The sequence below is a fragment of the Alnus glutinosa genome, chromosome 9 (assembly GCF_958979055.1).
Source record: "Alnus glutinosa chromosome 9, dhAlnGlut1.1, whole genome shotgun sequence".
Taxonomy (NCBI): Eukaryota; Viridiplantae; Streptophyta; class Magnoliopsida; order Fagales; family Betulaceae; genus Alnus; species Alnus glutinosa.
The window spans coordinates 20120626-20147146 of record NC_084894.1 but is presented as its reverse complement, the minus strand read 5'-3'; the positions used below and the strand labels follow the sequence as shown (position 1 = coordinate 20147146).

At 35.7% G+C, this 26521-nt stretch overlaps 1 protein-coding gene across 1 annotated transcript; it reads right to left on the bottom strand.

Annotated features, from left to right (window-relative positions):
• Positions 1 to 514: 514 nt before the first annotated feature.
• On the bottom strand, positions 515 to 4435 carry LOC133877474 (small ribosomal subunit protein uS12). The gene is made up of 4 exons (XM_062315786.1): positions 4279 to 4435; positions 1934 to 2089; positions 1701 to 1827; positions 515 to 929 (listed from the first exon to the last, which is right to left on the bottom strand). Exons 1-4 carry the CDS (start codon positions 4281 to 4283, stop codon positions 789 to 791), a joined length of 429 nt encoding a protein of 142 aa, XP_062171770.1. The 5' UTR covers positions 4284 to 4435; the 3' UTR covers positions 515 to 788.
• Positions 4436 to 26521: the final 22086 nt, after the last annotated feature.

Genomic DNA, 26521 nt, shown 5'->3' with positions numbered 1-26521 from the left:
GATATGGATGTACAAAAAAGAAAAATCCCATACCAGATTGCAGCATATTTTTGACACAGTCCATAATCTAATAATTTTTCAAACTGACACTGGAGAAAAATATAAATAAACATACCTTTACCAGATTGTCCAAATTGCAGGAGTAATGCTTCTTCCTATCTTTTGAAACATAAACTGTTCCACTGGCTGCTGCCCAGTACCCAAATAGATGATATCATTTGATTAAGTGCAACCAAATGAGTGATTAGACACCAAACATGCACGTCTTATTAAGCATTTATAATGATATCTGGAAGATAATCCCCCTAAGATTGTTTGTTATATGTGCTTTCTGCAGTCCAAAGATCTTGACCATGGGTATTTGACCTATTTTGCATAATATTTACAAAGAAGTTAGTGAGCCCCACCCCACACCCACCCTATTCCATCACCACCAAACCCCAATACCCCCCAAAAGGAAAGAAAAAAAAAAACCCAAAAAAATTATTATCTAGAAGCATCATATAGCAGAAAATAGAAAATCAAAATCCTATGCATAGCAAATAAATTCAAGAAAACAAGATGAGCAATAGTTACCAGATCCTTCAGTTTTACAATGACAAAAAGCGGATTTCTAGTTTGTCCCAATGAAACGGAAGCTAGACAGTGGGTTCCATGAGAAAAATAGTAGGTAACAAATGGAGAGAAAGAAGAGGGAGAAGAAAGGGGGTAGGACTGCTTCACAAAATGCTCTCTTAACTAAAGAGTTGGAAAACCCAACAACAGACTGGAGTTTTAGAGGAGGTAGTTCAAGACCTAGGCTTCTCCTTCTTCTCCTTGAAGAGGGCCAAAAGAGACACCCCCGATACCTTCACAACCTTAAATCTGACTCCGGGAATATCTCCGACTGCATGCCCCTTTCTGCCAAATCCTGCAATCAGCACCTCATCCTGCATAGAGCAGAAGAATTACTGATAGAACTTGTTTTGTAATTTTCTGAACAATATTTTAAAAGATCGTTATCAACATATTCCTTATCCTTATACATCCCTTATATTCTTCATATAAAGTATCCACCTAAACAGGACAAGAAGCTTTTATCAATTAAATTAGGTGGATATTCTATACAAGAAATGTATCAATTGTCAAAATGATTTTATGAGAAATGTGAAACTAATAAATAACGAAGGTACCCTTGGGAATGAAATTCTGCAATTATTCTCTATACAGATAAAATGCAGAGTTGAATTGATGTTTTTTGAGACAGAAATTAAAATAGTAGATCTTTTAGCTCCTTATTGCAGCGGAGTGGAGGAAAACTAGGACCATAGGGGGGAGATGGAGTGGATAAAACAATTATCGAATTGATTAACAACATTGCCAAAGGTCATTGACATGTATACATGTTTGAAGTAGGTAAACTACCGCACATGACTTCAAAAGTCATAATGACATTACTGAAGAATGTCATTATCAGAATATTTTTGCTTCTCATTTAGGGAAATTAGCAGTAATTTTTCTGTGGATTTTTACAGCAACAACAAACCACATGGGGCCTTTTCCTAGTGTTTTATTGTAAAGTATCATTATGATTTTTTTCCATCCAATCTGTCTATTCAACAAATAAATAACAATTATATCTATCAATATGTATACCAAAAAAAAAACAATTGAACAATTAATTTATTGCATTAAAACCTAGACGTGGAAACTGATCTTACATTCTCTTCAATATAGTTCAAGCAACCATCGTTTGGAACAAAAGCTGCAATCTTCTTCCCATTCTTAATCAGCTGAACTCGAGCACATTTTCTAATAGCAGAGTTTGGCTGTTTAGCCTCAATACCACTGTACAATGCAACCGGACCAATAAGTTAGAAGCTATCTGAGATATTATGCATGGGAGGAATGCTAACTTTTTCAAAAGAAAAAGCATCTACAGATTTCACCCTACATTTTTTCGAGAACAATGCCTTTTGCATGAGACGATCCAGCAAAGGGTTTTTTCCATTCATTGCCAAGGTGGGACTTCTTGTATGACTTGTCAGCCCACCTTTGCCTTCTACGGTGGGACTTAAGCTTGCGACCAGCTCCCATTCCACGTGTCTTCCTGTATTTAGATCACTTGCATATTACTAATGCACTCACATACATTTCTTTTTTTTGAGAAAATTCACTCACTTATAGTTACGAAAGGAAACACAATAATAGATATGCATTAAAGAAGTAAAAAAATAAACTCAGAGATAAGCATTTTTAAATTGAGTGACTGGCAAGCAATGACATTACAAGCCATGGTAGAAATATGTCATTACCATATTCCGGATGCAGTTTAAAAGTTTTAAGTGATCAAATCAGGTCCCTAGTGGCAGAAAAGTAGATAAAACTAAACTCCTCATCCATTCCCTATGGGCAACAAACATATCTTAAGGAGACCAGACCACAAGACACAATGAGAGCATCTAAAAGTTCCTAGTGCCAGTTTTGTTGACTTCTTCACATCATAATAATGAACACTGATTGACAACCAAACACACAATAGTGTCAAGTTTCTAACAACCATTGCAATGTCGAAGAGCATCACATTCAGAACCAAATATTTAATCAGATAGCTTTCAACCAAAAGCAATACAACTGGTTATGTACAACTTGCTCAAAATAGCTTATGGGATTTATTGACAGGAGTATAACTTAGAGTTGTAGATAATTATGCTTCTTTGCAGTAAATTACCCCACCTTTACAATCAGTGTTTTTAGTTAGAAACCCTCACATACACAGACAATTGAAAAATCATCTTCCTTATCCTCCACGGTCTTGCATAACAGGACACAAAAGTAAGGTTTTAAGCGAGTAGAGCTACTCGTGAACATGCTTGGGCTCGGCTCGGAATCAGGTTTGTTTATTAAACAAACAAAGCTTGAACAAAAAATTCAGGTACGTATAATTTAGGCACGGCTCGTATAAACTCAACTCGACTTAAATAGGCTCATATAACTTCATTTTTATTATTTTTAACTTTGTAATGAGAAAATGTTAAGTACTTAGAAAAAAAAAATGTTCTTCATAATGTAATATAAGTTAAATTATTGTAATTGTGAGTCTGGATATAGATACAAGTGCCTTTGTATGTATATGAGTGAGCTTGTGTATGTGTGTGTGTGTGTGTGTGTGTGTGTGTGTGTGTGTGAGAGTGTGAACGTATATATATGCTATAAGAGAAACATATAAAATTGAGATTAAATTATTTAAGAATTGAATTGATTTTTCTAATTATTCAAATAATAAATCTTAACCATAATTAAATAACTACTAATTAGTCTTTAATTTTTTAAAAATATTAAACAATCACGAAATTTACTTTATATATAGAATGACTAAATTAATTGAATAGCTTGTGAACAAGCTCGAGTTCGTTTGAAAAATAAATGAACACAGCTTGAACAGATAATCTAGTTTGGTGATAAGCTCAAGCTCGACTTGTATTCGAAAAAAAATTAAACGAACTGAACTTGAACATTCAATACTCGGCTCGGCTAGATTACAGCCCTACACAGAAGTCAAAAAATGCACATTTGACAAAGTCAATATCAGTCTACATGCATGAAAATCTGTTTGATCACATTTAAGAATTTACAGAAAAAGATTGATTTGGATTTAATTATTTGTCTTTTAAAGTGATAATCATAATTCACCAACATACATAGTAAAACTCACCTTTAGCCCTTCTTTTGTTACGTTTTCTTCTATTTTTTTACTTCCTTTTTGGTAAAAGGGAAAAAGATAGACATGGGTTCTTCAACAATTCTCCGATAGATGTGAAATGGCCTCCTATTTCCCACACGAAAGAGGGGCCCTTTAGCATCTCAAACTGTCCCCAAAACATCGATTTCACTGCACTCTATTGTTTTAGACTATAGAAATGCTAACGGTACTCGGAAAATTTTTTCTCTCTAGATTCACAATCTAAAATAGGTCCTAAAAACGACGAATTAACCACTTCTTCAGCTTCCTAGTAAAAACAATTAAGGAAAAAAAAAAACTCAGTGATTCTATGACAGAGTAAATGCAATCACATTTCCAATCAGGCATCAGATTGAGCACAATGTTACAATTAACTTTGAAGGAGTATTGAGAAACATTCTTTTCCAAGTAACTGATAAATGTTCCTTGAGTATTATCTATCAAAACTGAGTGCAGCCTAAACTAGGGTAGATTTTTTTTTTCCTGGGAAAGTTAAACATTTTCAGAGGAAACAAACAGAGAGGACGAATTGAATAGAACTCGGAAGAGAAACTCACCCCATGTTGACCGAGCGAGGAGGCGCTTCGACTGTGACAAAGGGTTTCGGAGCTTCGCAGTCGCAGAGAGAAGCTGTAGAGTTTAGGCCGCCACAACGAAAGCCTAAAAACCCTAACCTAATGGGCTTATAAAGTAACTCTTTTTCAAAGATTAATGCGAAAAATAAAAAATAAAAGGAAAATAATAATAATAATAATAATAATAATAATATACATTCTCCAAAAACTACCAGTTTCCACTCTATCGGTGATGTGCCCTAAATTACCGTTTGTCAATATTTTCTTAAACTACCCAAAAAAAAAAAAAAAAAAAATGTCAATATCCCTAATAACCAACTAAAAGACAAAAATAGTTTAAAAATTGTTTCAATATATATATATATATATCTTTATAAATTAGGGGGAAAAAAAATAAGAACGATTTTTTTTGCAAGATTAAAAAAAAAAAAACAATTTTTTTAAAAAAAATACTAAAAAAAAAAAGAGAAAAAAATGAAAATCCAAGGGGTGGCCCAAACTAAAAATTAAATTAAAAACAAAATAAAAAAAATGAAAACCTTGGTTTTCATTTTTTATTTTTTCATATTTTATTTAAAAAAATATATTTTTTATAATTTTATAAAAGATATTTTTGTCATTGGAAGATATTAATATTGTTTAGTAGTTTAGACGGAACACTGATGCAATTAATAATTTAGGATACATTGATAATTAAGTGGTAAGTATGTGTACTTTAACTTTAAAAAAATAATAATAAATAAATGAAGAGAAGAGAGAGAAAGTGCTCCTTTTGGTGTGGTACAAAAACGCCGAAATACACAATGTTTTATTCAGAAAATACAAGAGCGAAAACACGAGGCCTTAAAGGTTTTCAAATGAAAAAATGTTAGATTTACAACACTAATACAACAACTGCACAATAATCCCTCACATGAGGGTGAGTCCCACACACTGGGGTCCACCCTCATGTGAGGGGTTGTTGTGCAGTTGTTGTATTGGTGTTGTGCAAGAATCAAATCCCTTTCAGATGTGAAAGTTGTATTTTTTTCAAAAGGATCATCATAGCCTCACGTAAACCAATCACGGCCCGAATTTTAAAGACCAATATGAGCCCATTTTGAACAAGCTTGGTACAGACGCAAGCCCAGCAGATAATTCGAATTGCCAAGTCCATCAATCCTGAAATTTTCGTAAAAATAAAACCTTTTTTAAAAATCTAGATTATTTTTTGTTTCTTTGTGACTAATATCTAGATAGTGTTCGTTGCTTGGAACACAATTCCCACTAAAGTCACAATATTTTAGAAATGATCTTTTATATCTCTTATATATTTTTTGTATATTTTTTTTTAAAAAAAAAGTCAACTATTAAATTTGTATGGTCTACATGTGAGTTCCATAGATCAAATAGTTAATTTAAAAAAAGAGATGTATAAAAATAATATTTTTCATATCTCCTATATATTTTTTGTACATCTCTTTTTTAAATCAACCATTAAACATGTAGGACCTACATGTGAGTCACATGGATCAAATAGTTGATTTAAAAAAGAGATGTACATAAATGATTTTTTTATATCTCTTATACATTTTTTATACTTCTCTTTTTTAAATCAATCGTTGAATTTATAAGACTTACATGTAAGTCTCATAGATCAAATGGTTGATTTAAAAAGAAAAAAAATACACACGAGTGTATAAAAGATACATGTATATCATTTAAATCAACAAGAACGAAGCCCACAATGAATGTCTTGTCCCTTATGCGCGCTCTTTCTATCTCTAAAACCATCAAGAAAGTCTCTTTGGAACACCATGCTACTTAAAAAAAAAAAAAAAAAAGGGTTAAATGCTCCACATGTACATATGGTTACGCCCAGAATCAAATAGTTGCCTTGGTTTCAAAAAGTGTCACAGATGATACCTGTCTTTAATGAAAAAACTCAGTTGATACCTATCTCGAATCCTATGTGGCGGTGTATCACAGGTGATACCAGGCTTTTTACTGCCACAGAGACGAAAAAAAAATTATTAAAAAAACTACCATTTTATTCAAAAATAAATTAAGAGGAAAATATTGTGGGTGGTTCTATGGCCAGCCAAGGGGTGGTCGAACCACCCCTAAGGCCAAAATGGGGGTGGCCGAAACCACCCCCAAGGGCCTGGGGGTGGGTTCGGTCACCCCAAACCAGCGGGTCTAGGGTGGCTTAAAACCCCCATGGCCCCCAAGGGCAAACCCTCAAACAAACAAAAAAAATTCCTCTACCCTTTTGGGGGTCGATATGGGGTGGCCGAACCCATCCTCATGGCCCTTGGGGGTGGTTCGGCCACCCCAAAAGGCCAAAGGATTTTTTTTTTTTTTTTTATGGTTGGCCCTAGGGGCCGATCTGGGGTGGTCGAACCCAACCCAATTGTGATGTCCCATGTCGCCTGGGTATGAGAATAATGATGTGTTTATATGTATATTCGCACCATTCTTGACACAACGCGTTTTAAAGTCGTGATGACCATGAATATATCAACTCCGCAGTTAAGCGTGCTTCTGCGAGAGTAATATCAGGATGAGTGACCTCCTGGGAAGTTTGGTTCGGAAGAGCAAAAAACAGACAATATTGTGTCATTGAGGGTGGGTCGTTACAAGGTATCAGAGTCATTGCCCAGCCTAAGATGAAGGGAGCGTACACAAGCCAATGAGGGTCACCAATGAGCATTCGTTGGGAAGCCAAGAATGAGGTAATCCCATAAGGGTCGCCAGCGGGGACGCTAGCCCAAGAAAGGGTGATTGTGACGTCCCACATCGCTTGAGTATAGGAATGAGGATGTGCTTATATGTATATTCGTACCCTTCTTGACACAACGTGTTTTAAAGCCACAATGGCCATGAACTTATTAGAACTCCGCAGTTAAGCGTGATTCTGCAAGAGTAGTACCGAGACATATGACCTCCTAGAAGTCTTATTTGGGGGAATCAAAAGCGGACAATATTGTGTTATTGGGGATGAGACGTTACACCCATGGCCTTTGGGGGTGGCCGAACCACCCTCAAAAGGCTAGACGAATTTTATTTTTTTTGTTTGAGGATTGGCCCTTGGGGGTGGCCGAGCCACCCCTATTTTGGCCTTGGGAGTGGTTCGGCCACCCCTTGGTTAGCCATAGGGGGTGGCTCGAGCCACCCCTTGGCCAAAATGAGAGTAGCCAGCCACCTCCAATATTTTCCTCTTAATTTTTTTTTTAAAAATTTTTTTTAATAAAAAATGTAATTTTTTAATAATTTTTTAGTCTACGTGGCAGTTAGAGCATGGGTATCACCTGTGATATAGTCACATTGGATTCGAGACAGGTGTCAGCATTTTAAGCGGGGTGACGTGGGCTGCCATTAAAAAAATGGATGGAATCCAGACGGAAGTATCAACTGGGTTTTTCCATTAAAGATAGGTACCATCCGTGACACTTTTTTTAAAGGGATAATTGCACCGTTGGTCCCTGTGGTATACCATAATTATTTTTCACTCCCTATGGTTTAAAAAGTTCATGGGAGGTCCTCGTGATATGCAATAATTACAAATCGATCCCTGGCGTCAAATTCTGTTAAAATTTTTAACAGATTCCGTCAAATGCCACGTCAGCGCCACGTGTCGTCAATAAGATGGCAACACGTGTCTACCGTAATAAAAAAATATAAATTTATTAAAAAATAAATAAAAATACTTATTTTTTTATAAAAAAAAAAAATTCAAAAAAAATTCAAAAAAAAAAAAACAAAAAAAAAAAGAAGCTGAAAGGGTGGCCCAGCCACCCCTTTGGGGGTGGCCTGGCCGCCCCCAACCACTAGGGGTGGCTGGGGGTGGCGCGCGGCCACCCCCAAGGCCCAGGGGGTGGCCGCACGCCACCCCAGGCGGCCTCTGGGGGTGGCGCACGGCCACCCCCAGTGGCCGGGGGTGGCCATCGGGCCACCCCTAGAAGATCTAGGGGTGGCCGCGCGCCACCCCCCGCCACTGTGGGTGGCCGCGCGCCACCCCCGGCGGCCTCTGGGGGTGGCGCGCGGCCACCCCCTTTCCCCATTTTTGTTTTTTTTCTTTTTTTTTTAAAAAAAAAATAAGTATTATTTATTTATTTTTTAATAAATTTATATTATTTTATTAAGATTAGACATGTCAGCGCCACGTGTCACCAATAAGATGACAACACGTGGCATTTGACGGAATCTGTTAAAAATTTTAACAAAATTTGACGCTAGGGATCGATTTGTAATTATTGCATATCTGAAGGACCTCCCATAAACTTTTTAAACCATAGGGAGTGAAAAATAATTATGGTATACCACAAGGACCAACGGTGCAATTATCCCTTTTTTAAAACCGATGCGGCTATTTGATTCCGAGCGTAACCACAGGTACCTGTGAAGCATTTAACCCTGAAAATAAAAGTTTTCTACCCAGTTGGAGAAATGGTCCACCTGGAAAGGTCCTCAAGCTCAACTATGAGACTAAAATCAAAGATTCCTTATCAACTCCAGCTATGGTTTGTCGAAACTCCGATGACACATTTTTAAAGTTGTCTCCCTCATAAGCCCTCATGTGATCCAAATTCTAGTGAGGCTCTGGTTGTGCTGCTGGCAGTCTCCCTTGAGCTCAAGAACTTTATTCTGGAAATGGATTCTCTGATTGTTACTATAGCCTTACGACATCTCAGCATCACCCAAAATTGGAAGATCTCCTCCACTATTTTAGAAATCCTCGCATCCATGCCAACTTCCTTATCTGGAAAAGCTTGCAAAGTTAACAAAAGAGTAAACTTTTGCGCCCATAATGCGACAAATTGGGTTGTAATCAGAAAAAGCTCTAGCTGCATTCCTCTCTCTCTCTCTACAAGAAAAATGGTCTTCAGCGACCAACTTTTTAGTGACGACCCACAAGTCGTCACTAATAATCTCTTATCAGCGACAACATTTTGGGATTGTCGCTAATGTCATAAAAAGTTTCAACATTAGCGATGACAATTTTGTCGTCATTAATATTGTGGCGGGAATTTTTTTCCTACATAAAAAGTATTAATGACAACATTTAGCTTATTAGTGATGACTTTGCGGTCGCTAATAACAAATGTTATTAGCGACTACAATAGTCGTCGCTAGTACATGACTAACGACTATTCATGTCGTCGCTAAAATCATCCATAAATAATATATTTGACTCAATTTAGTGATGACACATCATTGCTAATGTCTCATGTATTTAACTTACATTTTTTTTTGGAAAAACTAAACTTTACCCACCCCAAAGTTTAATCTAATTTGCAATTTTGCCTTCAAAGTGAAAAAAGTTGCAATGAACCCCAATCAAGTTTCATAACTTTGCAATGTAGCATATTTTTCCGAAAATACCCCTAAAAATTAATTTCTTTTTTTAAAAAACAAAATTAGGGGTGGCTTCGGAGCATTTGAGGATATGTTTTAGTCTTTTCTTTTAAAAAAAAAAAAAAATGATTTTTTTAGGGGTATTTTTGGAAGATTTTGCTACATTGCAAAATTATGAAACTTGGTTGGGGTCCATTGCAACTTTTTTTCACTTTTGAGACAAAATTGCAATTTGGGTGAAACTTTGGGAGGGTTAAGTGTAGTTTTTCCTTCTTTTTTTTTTTTTTTTTTTTTTTTTTTTTGTTTTTTGTAAATGTATCATAAATCCTTGAGATAACGCGACATTTGAAATCACTCATTCTCCTTAAGTTTTTAATTTCGCAAATTTGAAAATGGTCCTTCCGTTTTTTTTCCATCTAGTTTTGCAACGTCCGTTAGGGTGAGTCACCATTTATCCACATAGGCATTGACACATCAGTTAAAACGACACTGTTTAGGATTTTTTTTGCCAAATCACCTTAAATTAATTTTTTATTTATTTATTAAAATCTAAAAAAAAAAAAAAAAAAACCATTGCCAATGCAACAAAGCTGAAGGTGAAGGTGAAACAGAGTTGCGCTTACTTAATTATAGTTTTGAAGTTGCCTTGGACTGTTATTGAAGAAGAAAAATGTTTGATTCTTTCATATTTTCATTGTTGATTTTGTGCAATTTATCTTTTTATCCTTTCCGTAATAAAAGCATTGTATATATTCATAGCTTTATTTAAAACTAATACTAATTTTACCTTTCTTGGCCCGGTCCCTTTGTAGCTTGTTTTATAAACTGGTACAAAGACTTTAGTTAAACATGCATTGAGATGGATAAGAGTTGGATGCAGGAAACTCATAGATTTGGTGAGAAATATTCCAAAGGTGTCAAACAATTCATTAGAGTGGCACGTGGTCACGTGGATGGGCTTAATAGGATCAAGTGTCCAGGTCGCAAGTGTAAAAATCGTTATAATAAGCCTATAGACGAGGCGGAAGATGATTTGTTCCTTAACGGAATTGATATGAACTACACTCAGTGGGTATGGGAAAGAAGACTCGTTTTGTATAAATGAGCATGTCAATCATAATGATGATAATGCAAGTTTGGAGGATATCTGAGGTTGAACAAATGTTAAATGACATCGGTATGGGGACATTTCCAAGTGCTAATGCAGGTGAATCCTCTACTACTCCAAGTCCAACAACCAATGATTACGAACCAAGAACTTTTAACCAAGTGTTGGAAGATGCCCGATGTAAACTTTATCCAAGCTATAAGTTTTCAAAGCTCTCTTTCATTGTGAATCTACTTCATATAAAGACACTTTGTAATATGAGTAACAAGGCATTTGATATGGTGATTGACTTGATAAAGAGAGCTCTCCCAAATGGAGAGACATTTCCAAAATCATATTATGAAGCAAACCAGTTGAGGCGAGACTTGGGTTTTAGTTATGAAAGGATACATGCATGTAAGAATGATTGCGTGCTTTTTTGGAAGAACCATGCTGATAAAGAAGAATGCCCAACTTGCAAAACTTCAATTTGGGCAACGGTCAAAGGTAAAGGTAAGAAAATTCCACATAAGGTCTTACGGTATTTCCCAATTAAACTGAGGTTGCAACAGTTGTTTATGTCAAAAGATATTGCCAAAGATATGAGGTGGCACAAAGATGGGCATCAAGATGATGGAAATCTAAGACATCCAGCTGATTCAATATTGTGGAAAGAGTTTGACAAAAAAACCATGTTCAGTTTGCTTAGGATTCCTGCAACGTGCGACTTAATTTAGCAAGTGATGGTTTTAACCCATTTGGTAATATGAGTACATTATATAGCATATGACCAGTAGTACTTGTGCCGTATAATTTACCTCCATGGAGGTGTATGAAAGATCCGTATATGATAATGTCCTTACTTATCTCTGGACCTAAGGCACCTGGAAATGATTTTGATGTGTATCTGCAATCGTTAGTGGATGATTTGCAAGAATTATGGATTGAAGGTGTTCCTACATATGATGCATCGACGCATGAGAATTTTAAGTTGCATGCAACATTATTATGTACTATAAACGATTTTCCTGCATATGGAAACTTGTCTGGGTGGTCTACTAAGGGAAATCTTGTGTGTCCAGTATGTAACAAGGATACAACGTTTAAAAAGTTGAAGTTTGGATTTAAGACGTGCTACATGGGTCATCGTCGGTTCTTACCTCAGGGGCATATATGGTGAAAAAAAAAATTCTCTTTGACGGTATTGAGGAGCATAGAATGAAGCCTAATGAATTATCTGGAGATCAATTGTTACACCAACTAAAGAACTTAACAAATGTGCAATTTAGAAAAGATGAGAATGGAAAATCGAGAAAGTGAAAGCGCAAAGAAAATGAGTTGAATTGGACGAAGAAGGGTATTTTTGTTTTTTTTTTAATTTGTCTTATTGGTCAACATTGAAACTGAGACACAATTTAGATGTCATGCATATTGAAAAGAACATATGTGATAGTGTTTTAGGTACACTACTGAATATTGATGGAAAAACAAATGACACTTTCAAGACACGGCAGGATTTGTGTGTGATGGGCATACATAAAGATTTGCACTTACAACCAAATGGTACATCTACATCAATGCCACATGCAAATTTTACCTTTTAAAAAACTAAGAAGATAAGTTTCTTAGATTGGTTCAAAGGTGTGAAGTTCCCTGATGGGTATGCATCTAACATTAGTCGGTGTGTCAACGTCAAAGAAGGTAAGATTTCGAGAATGAAAAGCCATGATTGTCACATCTTCTTTCAATGATTACTTCCTGTTGCAATTCATCCATATTTATCTAATAAAATACGTACAAAATTGATCGTGTTGAGTTTCTTTTTTAAGGAATTATGTTCACGAACATTGAGATTAGATGTCTTGAAGCGAATGAAGGATGACATCCCAATGATTTTATGCAAGTTGAAAAAGATATTTCCACCGCCTTTTTTTGATATAATGATACATGTAGCTATTCATTTACCTCAAGAGGCCAAGCTTACGAGACCAGTACAATTTCGTTTGATGTATCCAATTGAAAGATGTCTTAGTAAATATAAGCAATTTATGTGGAATAGAGCACGTCCGGAAGGGTCAATTGCCGAGGGATATTTATCAGTTGAATGTTTGACATTCTACTCCATGTATCTCCGTGGGATTGAGACAAAATGGACTCGTGAAGAACGAAATAGTGACGAGTGGCAGATGAGAAAGAGTAAAGGCTTATCTGTGTTCTCTCAACGAGTTCATCCTTTAGGAGCAGCAAAATTTATAAAACCTGAAGATAAGGTTCTCTCAAGGGCTGGAAGGTATGTGCTTAACAATTGTGAAGAAATTGCTTCATACATTCGGTAAGTGTATGATTTATTGTTCTTTTAACTTATGCATGATTTACTTGATAATAAAGTAAGATACTTATGTATTCTTTATGTAGTGAACACTATGACAAGATTGAAGGAGAATGAATTGTACACATCCAGAGTAAGTTATGAAGCCGAATTCGAAAGCTGGTTCCAACTTCACATATGTGGGCATAATGTAGAAACTGTGTCCAAACAAATATATGATCTTGCATGCGGACTGGATCATCAAGTTGCAATGTTTAAAGGCTGTATTGTGAATAGGGTTAGGCTTCACAAAAAAGACTATGAACAGACTCTACGTACCCAAAATAGTGGATAATTGTTCCAGGTGAGCATCGCATGAAAAATATTGACTTCTATGGTGAGTTGAAGAACATTCTAGTGTTACGTTACGGTCGAAATCGTGTGTATCTATTTGAGTGTGATTGGTGGGACATTTGGCATAGAACAAGAATGCAAACAAATGAGCATTTTACGAGTGTGAATACATCGGTACATGGTATGCATCTGACCCATTTATCCTAGCATGCCAAGCTTCACAAGCATTTTACTTGATAGATACCAAATTGGATAGTAGTTGGCAAGTAGTACAAAAGGTTACCCATAGAAACATATACAATGTTCCAACTGTATTAGAGGGTTATATATATATATATCATCACATCCCAGCAAAACAGCTCAATCAAATCCAAATCATACAGAACAAGATAAGCACAATGCTCAACAAGTCAAATACAAGTTTGTTAAGCTTTCATGAAGATATATAAATACTCAGCACGTCACTATCCTTTGTAATTGAATATTCACTAAATACAAAGCCTTTACCTAAGTTAAGGTAAGACAATCACAAACCATTCAATCTTTAATTCAAAACTTCACAAATTTAAGCAGAATTCAATATTTTTTGCTGTGAAAAGGTCAATACCAGTACGTAATTACAAAAGTGAAGAAGTGATATAAAAAGAACCTCAAAGAAGTTGTATGTGGAGAACCTAGACAAAATACTAATGGAATTATGTGTCTATATTAACTTTGTCAAGAACCGTTGACATAATTAGCTTACTTTTTTTTTTGTACGGTCAAACATAAAAACTAATTTGATATCTTCTTAATTATTATGAGAATTTAATAAAAAAGTTAATGATAAAATTCTTTTTAAATTGTACTGTTATTTAGAAAAGAACCACCTTTGACTGGTCTTACAACTCTGGTACTTTCATATTTATAATATAGATAAAAGAACGGCCAAAAAACACAATTTTTCTGGCATGTTGGCTAATTAGGTTTTTTCGTGCTAATAGCCTGTATGAAAACCCACGAGTTGGTAACTAAAATGAATTGAATTTAATATTTTCTAACAAGAGAGAGAGAGAAGATTAAACTCACAGACACGAGAAGATTGGACAAATGATACTGAAAACACCATTAACGCATCTTTTCTTCATGCAATACCATTCTTCTTTCTTTTTTCTTTCTTCTCAACTCTACACTACATCATCTACAACACAAACCAATATTTCCTTTCATTCAATAGGTAATATCAGTCACAATATGGTGGAGTGGTGTTTTTCATGGTGTGGCTGAACTGCCTATTAACCCAAAATTTCTTTATTAAAATTCCAACTGCTGCAAATTAAAGATCAATATTCTCAAGTTTTTTTTAAAAAAAAAAAAAAAATTAATCTTTCTCTTCCCCAGTTTTCAACACTCAAGAACGAACCTCCAAAAAAAATATGCTGAGAAATTTGCTAATCTGTTTTTGGCTTTCACCCATACTTTAATTCAATTATATTTGTCCACAGATAATGTAACATCCCGTATTTTAATATATTAAATAAAATATCTTAAAATATGATTTATGACTTAATAATAAGGCAAAAGAATAAATATGAATATTTATGAAAATAAATATTCATTTATTAAGAAGCGTTTATAGTTTCAGTTTAATAAAAGTTCAAGCGAACCTTAAACTTTGGAATAACGAAAATATGGTCAAATGAACTCTGTTTTGGTCGATTTAAAATCCAGAACGCTCGTCTCGAAGTCCTCTAGCTACTCTCCGATTTTCATAATTTTTGGACTTCATTTAAGGTACGAAAACACCTGTGGAAAATAGCACCTTGATTTGGACGAAAATTAGCATTAATAATTAGTGAGCATATGTTTGAACTTAGCCCAGCCCATAGAACCAGCCCAGCCTTCATGTGTAAGCCCAGCCCATATGTTTTAAAATGGAAACAAAACTTAGTTCAATTTAGTTAGAAATCAACTAAGTAGTTAGTTAGAGATAAGATGCAGATTTTTTCTAGAGCATTTCTGACCCTTGGATCTGATCTCTCTCAAGCCATCTCAGCCGTCCAAGCTCCTTTAAAAAGGGTGGTGCAGCTCCCTTCTTCCATGCACGTCCTTCTTCTTTCTTTTTCGGTTTGTAGCAACTCTTCCTCCCTTCTTCTCTAAAATTCTGCAGTGTTTCTCTCGCTCTATTTTCCTGGTTTTATAGCAAGATCCTCTCGATCTGCAGCAAAACAGGAACCCAAGACTCTCAAATCACTCACGGCCAGCAAGTTCTGCAAAAACTCTCCCTTTGAGTTTCACAGCAGCAACTCTCTTCTTCTCTCAATTTTTCAACAACAGAAAATAAAGAATAAGTTCTCTAAACACAGCCCTCTCCTTCTCTTTCCCTCTCTTTGTTTACAGAAAAATAAGAAAAGGAAATCCTCTTCTCCTCTCTTTGTAACCACGGCTAGTAACACAGGAATAGCAAAGGAAGAACTCTCTTTTTCCTCTGATTTCGTCACTCGGCCAGGACCCACTCCTCTCTCTCTCTCTTGTTAGTTATTTATGCTCCCCTTTTTGGTTTAGTTCTTCTTTTCTAAAAGATAAGGCTGATGGTTTATATATATATATTTATATATATAAGGGAAGAGACAAAGAACAAAGAAAAGAAAGAAAAAGAAATAGGACTCAAGGACCACTCACTCTCTATGTGTGTGTCTTACAAAATATTCCAAAGATATTTTGGGTTTTTTTTTTCAAAGCGGGGTGATTAAATATAAAAATACATCGTTATAATGCCTGAGTAAAAAGTCATTATTTTACAAAAGTGTCGTTACGCCGCCCAAATATTTTAAAATATTTTAGGCGTTATTGAGACTAATCGTGACGACCCTTTTTTTTTTTTTGAAATCATATAAACGGATCTTTACAATGGCACGACTACGTGTCGCTCAGCCAACATAATGTACACGTTCCATAACATGTACCTGATATTCAGAGTTACATTTAACACAGCGAAATATAAATATCCATGTGTAGAGAAGCACATATCAAAAGCGGAAATACATCTAATACATAATTATTATCAACAACAAGAGCCATTTACATGTCTAACTGATTAAAGCTTATAAAACATATTACACTAACTACATACTAAAATTACAGGCTCAACAAATACATATGCCACGTAGGACACAAGCTATAAATAAAATACCCACAATGCGGACTACCCATAAGTCCGTGACTTATGACTGTCGCGATGTGCTCCAATCATAGCATCTCATACGCTAGGTGGAGAAGTCAATATCTATATCCACAAAACCTACAACCAAAGCAACAATGTATACACGGTTGCGAGGGTTGCCACATCCACACAAGTGGAATTATGAGCCCACCGTCTCCGTATAAAACATACTGAGACCTCAGTGATATTAAACTAACTGAGTTTTCGTAAAGAACCAACTTTTCCTTTTTAGTCTCGCGTACACAATAACAGCTACCAATTTATAAAATTTTGTTTGAAAACCCCATAGCTGATATAGCAAACACTGACTATCAGAAAACATTTAAAACATACTATGTAGTTGGACTCATACGTAGAAGTTTCAATGTCTTGGAAGCAACTATGTATACACTCACCTACAATAATACTTTTATGTTGGTAGTTTAAATGCACAGAGATCTAACGTTATTAACTGTGATATCACCATGTCTCAGGGCATTACAACTTCATGTCTATGGCACATAGTTGTCCATGCGGTTACTAGAGTAAAACTCTGATATCCAAGCACTTCTTACTGATGTACCACGACAATCCATCTACCTACTCCCAAGTTACACTGATATCCCAACCAATAGCATCACATCCAAGTACACCAAGCTTAAAACATGCCATTTTGCTTTTTAGTACGATCATACTATCATCCCCCGAATACAGGTAACACCGAATCCTAGGGCATTACAACTTCATGTCTAAGGCAAATAGTTGTCCATGTGGTTACTAGAGTAAAACTCTGACATCCAAGCACTTCTTACTGATGTACTATGACAATCCATCTACCTACTCCTAGTACACTGTACTACTCATACCGGAACAATGAAAATACCATTGTACGTCCAAGCTCAATGTTCTTAAATCATGGAACTAGACGATAGAAGTATACATAAGTTCTTTGCCAGTAAAACTCTTAGGCATACAAATACGTCTAGCATAAAAACTACAATAATCTATATCATGAAAACATCACACAATTTAAGCAATGATATGCATGCTCATGATTGTCTTTTCCTTCATTGTGAGGCTTACCCTCCCTTTCATTCTTATGAGGCTTACCCTCACTTTCATTCTTATGTTCATGCTTTATGCTTTACAATTCAAACTCTATACTCCTATTCTTTGCAAATCATGCTTTCTTCAAATACGATAAACCAATCAATATGTAATTTTATCATTCTACTTTGCATAATTTAGATCCCAACTGCAACTCACATTCAAACCCTTTAAATCAATTCAACACGTTTGATTCATACATCATTTCATAACATTATTGATATTATTTGAACATAATTGAAACTACTCAAATCAACCAAAACAGATATATTCAATATACAGTTGGTTCGGATTTATAAAACACATATATCCCTCGGCAATTGACCCAAGGCGTCAGTGACTCAGTTAATTGAGTAGACCAACGGATGAACGTGAGGTTTACGTACCAAGGCGTCAAGCAATTGACTAGACCAACAGGTAAATCGAAAGTTTAGGTACCAAGGCATCAATACACTGATAAGACCAACGGATAAACCAAAGGTTGAAGGAATAATGATAATAAGCTGGTGGGCACAAGGCCCACAGTGGGAGCACAAGGCCCTGTGGTAAACTGACGAGCACAAGGGTCACAGGCGAGACACAAGGCCCTAAGAACCAACAAGCTTTACAATTTAAGGAGCACAAGGCTCATAGAGAACCCCTTAACTAAACACAAGGCTTTAGCAAGAATGAATGCAAGTATATGACTTAAGTAAATAAAGAGCTAAAGTAGATAAATGAATGTGATTAAATGTATGTGGATATAACTGTCATCATTTGATTGCATTGTATATGGTTAAATAAATCAGTGTATCACTGTGGTTGAGGACCATTGACTCACTCGACCACAGCATGAGATTGTGGTGTTAACCACAATCACATGCAAGTTTTTGCAGGAATAAAGGAAGCAGCTTAAGGATGAGACTTTTATAGCATATAATCATTATTTGGAGAAATCAGTAGTTATGTATTTACTAAGTGCCGCATGTGGTACATGTTGTATTATTTTGGAATGTAATTATTATATCAGAACAAAATGTTATTATTTTTATATTAAGGTTATTCAATCAGCTCTGACGTGCCATTATTAAAGAAAAATTATATTTCGCTGTCAATATTTAACTCTAATGATTTCGTAATGTCACGTAGAAATTAAAATTTTCACTTACGTTTTTTTGTAAAAAAATGTGGCGTTACAAATAAGCTCTAAAAGGTTTATTCCTCCACACATTAACAACAAAAATGGGCCAAATTTTTTAATGGGTAGGGCCAAAATTTTTAATAAGTATGGGCCAAATAAACTAAAAATCAAACTATAAAACGAGGCGTTACAAATAAGCTCTAAAAGGTTTATTCCTCCACACATTAACAACAAAAATGGGCCAAATTTTTTAACGAATAGGGCAAAAAAATTTAATAGGTAGGGGCCAAATAAACTAAAAATCAAACTATACTTGTTAATTTTTTTTTCCAAATAAACTGGGGGGCCATGACCCCTACCGGCCACCCCCCAGCTCCATCCCTGAACATGACCCATAAAGGTGAGAGGCTATTCTCTGTAAATTGGTATTGAGTGCCTCTATCTACAATATTTGGAGGGAGAGAAACAATATAAAGCATGGTAATCAGCTGCTCTCGGAAGAAAAACTTGCTCTGAAAATTAGAAGGGAACTTGAATTTAAGAGTAATGTCTTAAGGAAAGTTCAAGATAAGCAATGAGAATGACTTACATAATAAGTGGAGTTTGGCAAAAAGTATTTTCGATTGCTGAGTAAGGGTGTGGGGTTGTAGTCTCTGTTAAATGTTGATGGTGTAACGACCCACCCCAACGACATAATATTGTCTACTTTTGGTTCTTCCAAACCAGACTTCTCAGAAGGTCACCAATCCTAGTACTACTCTCGCAGAAGCACGCTTAATTAACTACGAAGTTCTAATAGGTACATGATCATCACGGCTTTAAAAATCATTGCATTGGGATGTCACAGATGGGATTGACAATTGCTGTTGATTGTGTTTTGCTGGATCATTTGCAGTGTTTGTTGAGCTTGGTGAAGCTCCTGTAAAGGGAATGATTCGATTTTGGAAAAGAGGTCTAGATTTGGCTCCAAAGGCCCAGTAAGTTTTGAAGTTATTTTTTCTGGAACTTTAGTATTCCTTTGAGGGATTGAAAAGTCTATTTGTTTCAGATTTTTTTTGTTATAGTGTTGGTTAGCTTGATTAGCCTCACTATTAGTTTGGTGTTTAGGATACTGATTGTTTCCTTATGCTTCTAGCTAATTAATTAATGCTAGTTTGATTGTACTTCATTGATCGATATATGAAAAGATCTATTCATTCATAAAAAAACCTGAGAGCTTTCCTTCCTAAACGCCATTTTTGTAGCGCATGACATGCATGTATTAATATTAGGGCCATTTGCCTTGCTAGGTATCATATTAGTAGTGTTACTCTTCATACCATTTATCACATCAATTTTATTTGATGACTTCTTCTTCTTTTTTTCTTCTTTTTTTCTTCTTCCATGCTCTTTGTGATTTTTTCCCCTTCTCCTAAATAATGCTACTCTTCATACCCATTTCACGTTATTTGACACGGTATTTTAAGTGTTTTCTCATGTCGATTATTTTAAAAAATAAAAATAAAGTCACTTAAAATACATCAAATGAGTCTGTATAAAATGGGTGTGATTACACTTTTGTTTATTTTTTTTCTTTTCGACCCATAATGGGTTGGACCAATTTTTGAACACGTGAAGAAGCTCGATCGTATTCCCACCCAATATAAATAGAATTAGCCCAGCCATTAAATCATATTATCACCATGCATTCAATCACTTAGCTAGGGTAAATAGTACCATACCCTTAAAACACATTGTTCTTACAATTGTACGTTAGACATGCCACGAGAAAATGATCTGATGACCACTATCCTAGCTTAAGTACTTAATCCTTTAGCAAAGCCCAGGTAGATGGGCTTAGAGTGTATAGACCGTTTAGTACAGCCTACGTAAATTAGATTAAGTGGATTATAAGCCCACTAAGCATGAGCCACAAATTAATTTTTCTAAATTACTTCCAAGAAGTTAGTTTAATGGTAATTAGTATAGTATGCTTTAATGAAAAAGTTAATGATTTTGAATTTTCATGGATCCAAAATAAGCTTTTAATTTAGATGGGTTTTTTTTTTTTTTTTTGTTAAATTGAAAAAATTACTCAAAAACCCTAAAACACAGTACACAACCGGCCATGTAGTTCTTATCAGCATATCAAGCAGTCACATGACTTCAACAGCACGCAACATCCAGATCAACAAGAAGATTTTATCCAAGCTATCATTGAATAACAATACATGCTTCATTGAACTAGATCACTTGTCTTCGCATGTTAAGTTAACTCTAGATAGTCAGAAGTTAGTTAGAGTTAATCAATCTAGTAGAGTTAACCATACTAGTTAGTTGCAGAGTTGTTTTTCTTTACAGTTGTATAAAAGAAAGATACTTGATTATTCAATACAAGTTACATGATTTTCCCTTTACAATTCTCTGTTATCCAGTTTTCTCTCTCGACTATTCTGAATTTGATATGGTATCAGAGCAATTATGAAATATCTTTCATGGCGACTGTTCCACACGATTCCTCTTCTTCTTCTTCTTCTCATCTTGACAATTTCTCAAATCCTTTCTTTCTTCATAATGGAGATAGCCCTGGAACTGTTCTAGTCTCTCAACCATTGATCGATGAGAACTACAACACTTGCAGTAGGTCTATGACCATGGCGTTGCAAGCCAAAAACAAGCTCAAATTTGTCGATGGAACTCTTGTCAAGCCGACTGATCTGGATGGAGCAGAGGCTTGGACTCGATGTAATGATATGATCCTGTCATGGATCTTGAATTCTCTCTCAAAGGAGATTGCTGCAAGTGTTATTTACATCAACACTTGTTCTGAAATGTGGATGGATTTGAAAGAGTGTTTTTCCAAGAAGAACGAACCTAGATTGTTTCAATTGCAGAAATCAATCTCCACCCTTGTTTAGGATAATCTCTTGGTAAGTGCTTATTTTACTCGTCTGAAGTCGCTTTGGGATGAATTAAGTAACTACAGGCTGATTTTGACCTGTACCTGTTCTCCATCTTGTTCTTGTGGAGCATTGAGTTCCGTAGTTGCTAATTACAATCAAGAATACATATTTTAGTTCTTGATGGGTCTCAATGACTCTTTTTCCAATATCAGAGGTCAAATCCTCTTAATTGATCCTATGCCTTCAATCAACAAGGTCTTTTCCTTAACTCATGATGCGGCAGCCTTGATGAGTCAGGCCATGCCTATGCAGCAAAATAGGACCATGCATGTGCAGCAAAATAGGTCTATGTCTATGCCTATGCAGCAGAATAGGTTTACAAAATCTTACAATCGGAAGGAAAAACTGATTTGTTCTCATTGTGGTATTCTTGGCCATACTGTTGATAAGTGCTATAAATTGCACGGATATCCTCCTAGATTCCAGTTCACAAAGAGGCCATCTCCTACTAGTTTTGCTGCTAAACCAAGTGCTCATTCGGTTGTTCATCCTCAAGAAGAAATTTCTGATACTCGGACACAATCATTGCCTTAATTGCCATTCACTGCAGAACAGTGTCATCAGCTTTTGGCTTTAATCAAGCCTCAAGCTGAATCCTCCCATGCTTCCGCCAATCAAGTAGGTATGCTACCTACGAACCAAGACCACCTCTTTTCCAAATTGACAGGTACTTTTGCTTTCAGTTCTATTCATCATGCTAAATTCTTTGTTTTTCATTTTCGGTTTATAAAGCCCAACTACCCTCATGATCCAAAGGATTCTCCTTGGATTATATATTGACACTGGAGCTACTAACCATATGGTCAATAGCACCCCTTTCTTTACTACCATCACAGCCATTGTTTCCACTTTTGTCACCCTGTCAAATGGTGAGCTTGTTAGTGTCACTCATATTGGCACCATCAAAATTTCTGAACACCTGATTTTAATTGATGTGCTTTGTGTTCCCTCATTTTCTTTTAATCTCATATCTGCAAGCAATTTGATCAAATATCTTGCTTGCTGCCTTATCTTTATTGCTAATCATTGTTTCATATAGAATTTGGTTACATGGAAAACAATTGGAGTGGGTGAAGAAAGAGGAGGATTATTTTACTTGTTGCAAGCACCAAGAGCAAATGTCAATCATTCTCAGGTTCTTATTGCATCTCTTAAGGATCCTCCTTCTGATCTATGGCATTATAGATTAGGTCACTTGTCTACCTCTAGATTGAGCCTATTACACACTTTAGTTCCTTCCATTTCTGGTGATTCTAATAAAGTCTGTAATGTTTGTCCTATGGCCAAACAAAGGCATTTACCTTTTCCTGTTAGTACTAATGCATCTCAATGTCCTTTTGATCTTGTACATGTTGACATTTGGGGTCCTTTTTCTGTTCAATCAATAAATGGCTCACGTTTCTTTTTTACCATTGTTGATGATTTTAGTAGATATACTTGGATATATCTTATGCACAGTAAATTTCAAACCCGATTCATTGTTCAATCTTTTTTTACAATGGTTAATACTCATTTTAATCTCAGAATTAAATCATTACGATCTGATAATGGGGTTGAATTAAAAATGAATGATTTCTTTTCCCATGAAGGTACTCTATATCAACTCAGTTGTGTAGAGACTCTCCAACAAAATTCTGTTGTAGAAAGAAAGCATCAACATCTCTTGAATGTTGCCCGGGCTTTAAGATTTTCCAAGATCATCTACCTTTAAGTTTTTGGGCTGATTGTGTTTTGACTGCCACTCACCTCATCAGCTGAATCCCTTCTCCCATTTTGTCCAACAAATCTCCTTTTGAACTCTTATATTCCACTCCTCCAATCTATTCTCACCTTAGAGTTTTCAGTTGCTTAGCCTTTGCTTCTACTCTTAATCGTGATCGAAACAAATTTGATTCTCGGTTCATCCCCTCGATTTTCATTGGTTATCCTCATGGCACTAAAGGTTACAAACTTTTCAGCTTAACCACCAAATTTGTTTTCATTTCCCGCAATGTTGTTTTTCATGAACATATCTTTCCATATGCTTCCAATTTGTTACATACTGATTCTCAGGGGATCATTCTTCCTTCTTCACCTTCATCACATGTTAATCCACCTACTTCCATTCCCTCTTTCATTCTTGAATGTGATGTTGTTCCTGTTTCTTTACATCCCCTTAATAATACTTCTATATCCTCTTCTGATGATCTTCCCTCTTCAGCAACCGATGTTTCTAATTCTTCTTCTGATGTTCCAATTTCTTTTCATGTTTTTCTCCTCATCTCTCTCAATCTCAGCCTCCTTCCTTCTGTCTTCGGCATTCTAATCGTTCCAAAACTGCTCCCAGGTACTTGCAGCATTATCACTACCATTTAGCTTCTCTTCCAAACTCACTTCAATCTTCTCATATGATTCAAGCTAGTGATGAAACATGTATTCCCTATAGCTTATCTTCTGTCCTTTCTTATGATCGTTTGTCTTTTTCTCATAAACATTTTAGTTTGTCCATTCCCTCTCATTTTGAACCAAAGTTTTTCCATCAAGCTATCAAATCCCACATTGGTGTGAGGCAATGAATGCAAAAATTTCTCCTTTACAGCAGAACAACACATGGATTTTAACTTCTCTTCCACCTGGCAAGAGAGCTATTGGTTGTAAATGGGTCTATAAGGTGAAGCTTAAAGCTGATGGAAGTTAATCTCACTACTATTAGATGTTTACTAGCACTTGTTGCAGCTAAGAATTGGCCCCCTCACCAATTAGATGTTAATAATGCTTTTTTGCACGAGGAGTTGGATGAAGAAGTTTACATTACTCCACCTCCGAGTTTTGCTGCCAAGGGGGAGTCTCAAGTATGCAAGCTAGTGAAATCTCTTTATGGATTGAAGCAGGCTTCTAGACAATGGTTTTCCAAATTTTCTAATACTTTGCTTAGTCATGTCTTCATTCAATCTAAAGTTGACTATTCTCTCTTTACTCGCACTCAATGAGCCTCTTTCATTGCTCTTTTAGTTTATGTTGATGACATAATCCTAGCAAGCAATGATCCTACCGCCATTTCTGATTTGACAGTGTTCCTTAATTAGAAATTCAAACTCAAAGACTTGGGTTCTCTTAAATATTTTCTAGGGTTGGAAGTGGCCCGGTTTGATAAAGGCATTTATGTTTGCCAATGAAAAAAAGCTCTAAAGATACCTGAAGATGCTGGATTGTTAGCTTGCAAACCTGCTGAATTTCCTATGGAACAGAATCTTAAACTTTTAAGCCGAGATTGTGCTCTTTTGGATGATCCCTCCAGCTATAAACGTCTTGTAGGCAGACTGGTCTATCTCCCCATAACTCGTCCTGACTTGGCTTTTGCTGTTCAACATCTCAATCAATTTATGCAAGATCCGCGGCAGCCCCATTTAGATGCTGCTAACAATTTATTGAGGTATATCAAGCAATCTCTTGGCCAAGGAATTTTCTTTCCTTCTACTTCTGATCTTCGTCTCAAAGCCTTTTGTGATGCTGATTGGGCAGGCTGTTTAGATACTCGTCAATCCATAACTGGTTATTGTGTATTTCTAGGAGATTCTCTCATCTCTTAGAAATCCAAAAAGCTGCAGACAGTTTCCCGATCCTCTACTGAATCCGAATATAGGTCCATCGCTTCTACATGTTGTGAGCTAATCTGGTTGTTCTCTCTTCTCCAGGTTTTCACATTCCACATCCACAATATGCTCTTCTTTTCTGTGACAGTAAAGCAGCCATACACATTGCTGCTAACCCTGTTTTTCACGAGAGAACAAAGCATATCGATCCTGACTGCCATTTCATCCAAGAAAAGATTCAGCTTGGCCTTATTCAAACTCTTCATGTTAAATCTCATTTGCAGTTGGCTGACATCTTCACTAAGCCCCTTGGTTATGTTTTGTTTCATAATATGTTGTCCAAGATGAATATCCTAGATATCTTTCATCTTGAGGGGGAGTATAAGCATATCAAGCAGCCACATGATTTCAACGTACAGCACGCAACATCCAGATCAACAAGAAGATTGTATCCAACATGTCATTGAATAACAGCACATGCTTCATTAAACTACAACACATGTCTTCGCATGTTAAGTTAACTCTAGATAGTTAGAAGTTAGTCAGAGTTAATCATTGTAGTAGAGTTAACCTAGAGTTAACCTTACTAGTTAGTTGCAAAGTTGTTTTTCTTTACAGTTGTATAAAAGAAAGATACTTGATTATTGAATACAAGTTACAAAATTTTCCCTCCAATTCTCTGTTATCTCAGTTTTCTCTCTCGAGTACTCTGAATATATTTGATAGTTCTCTCCAAGCAAAATGTTTCAAAAATGGTTTACAAAAGAGCTTTACAAAGAAATGTCAGTCAAAAGAATTTACGTTTCAGAAAAATGTCAACCACTTGCGAAAGAATGTTTTTAGCTAAGTAACTTTTATGATTCAGAAATGACGCAATGGTTTCTTCAAGTTCCAAGAATTTTTCCAGGTTGAGATAAATCTATCCACCAGTGAGTTGCCTTGTGAGGAAAAAAGAAATGTTTTAATCTGGTTAACTTCAAGTTGTTGTATCTGGTGTTGGAGGCTTAAAAGATAATGGGTATTTTATTGAGATTAGTACTTTTGTGCTATGGTTGATCTCAGCTTTGAAGACAATGAGTCTTCAATTTCAGCTTAAGTTTCATTTGATGGGCATTTGAACTTCTAATGTGCCACATTTAAAGTAATGTTTGTACGAGAATCTTCCCTTGTTAGATTGTGAAAAATAAAATCACTTGTAACAAAAGGGAAATTAATCA

Coding starts and splice junctions, on each gene's coding strand:
- LOC133877474 (XM_062315786.1), bottom strand. Junction 1,828..1,933: donor GGCATTGTTCTCGAAAAAAT/GTAGGGTGAAAT, acceptor TGCATTGTACAG/TGGTATTGAGGCTAAACAGC. Junction 930..1,700: donor TGAACTATATTGAAGAGAAT/GTAAGATCAGTT, acceptor TGCTCTATGCAG/GATGAGGTGCTGATTGCAGG.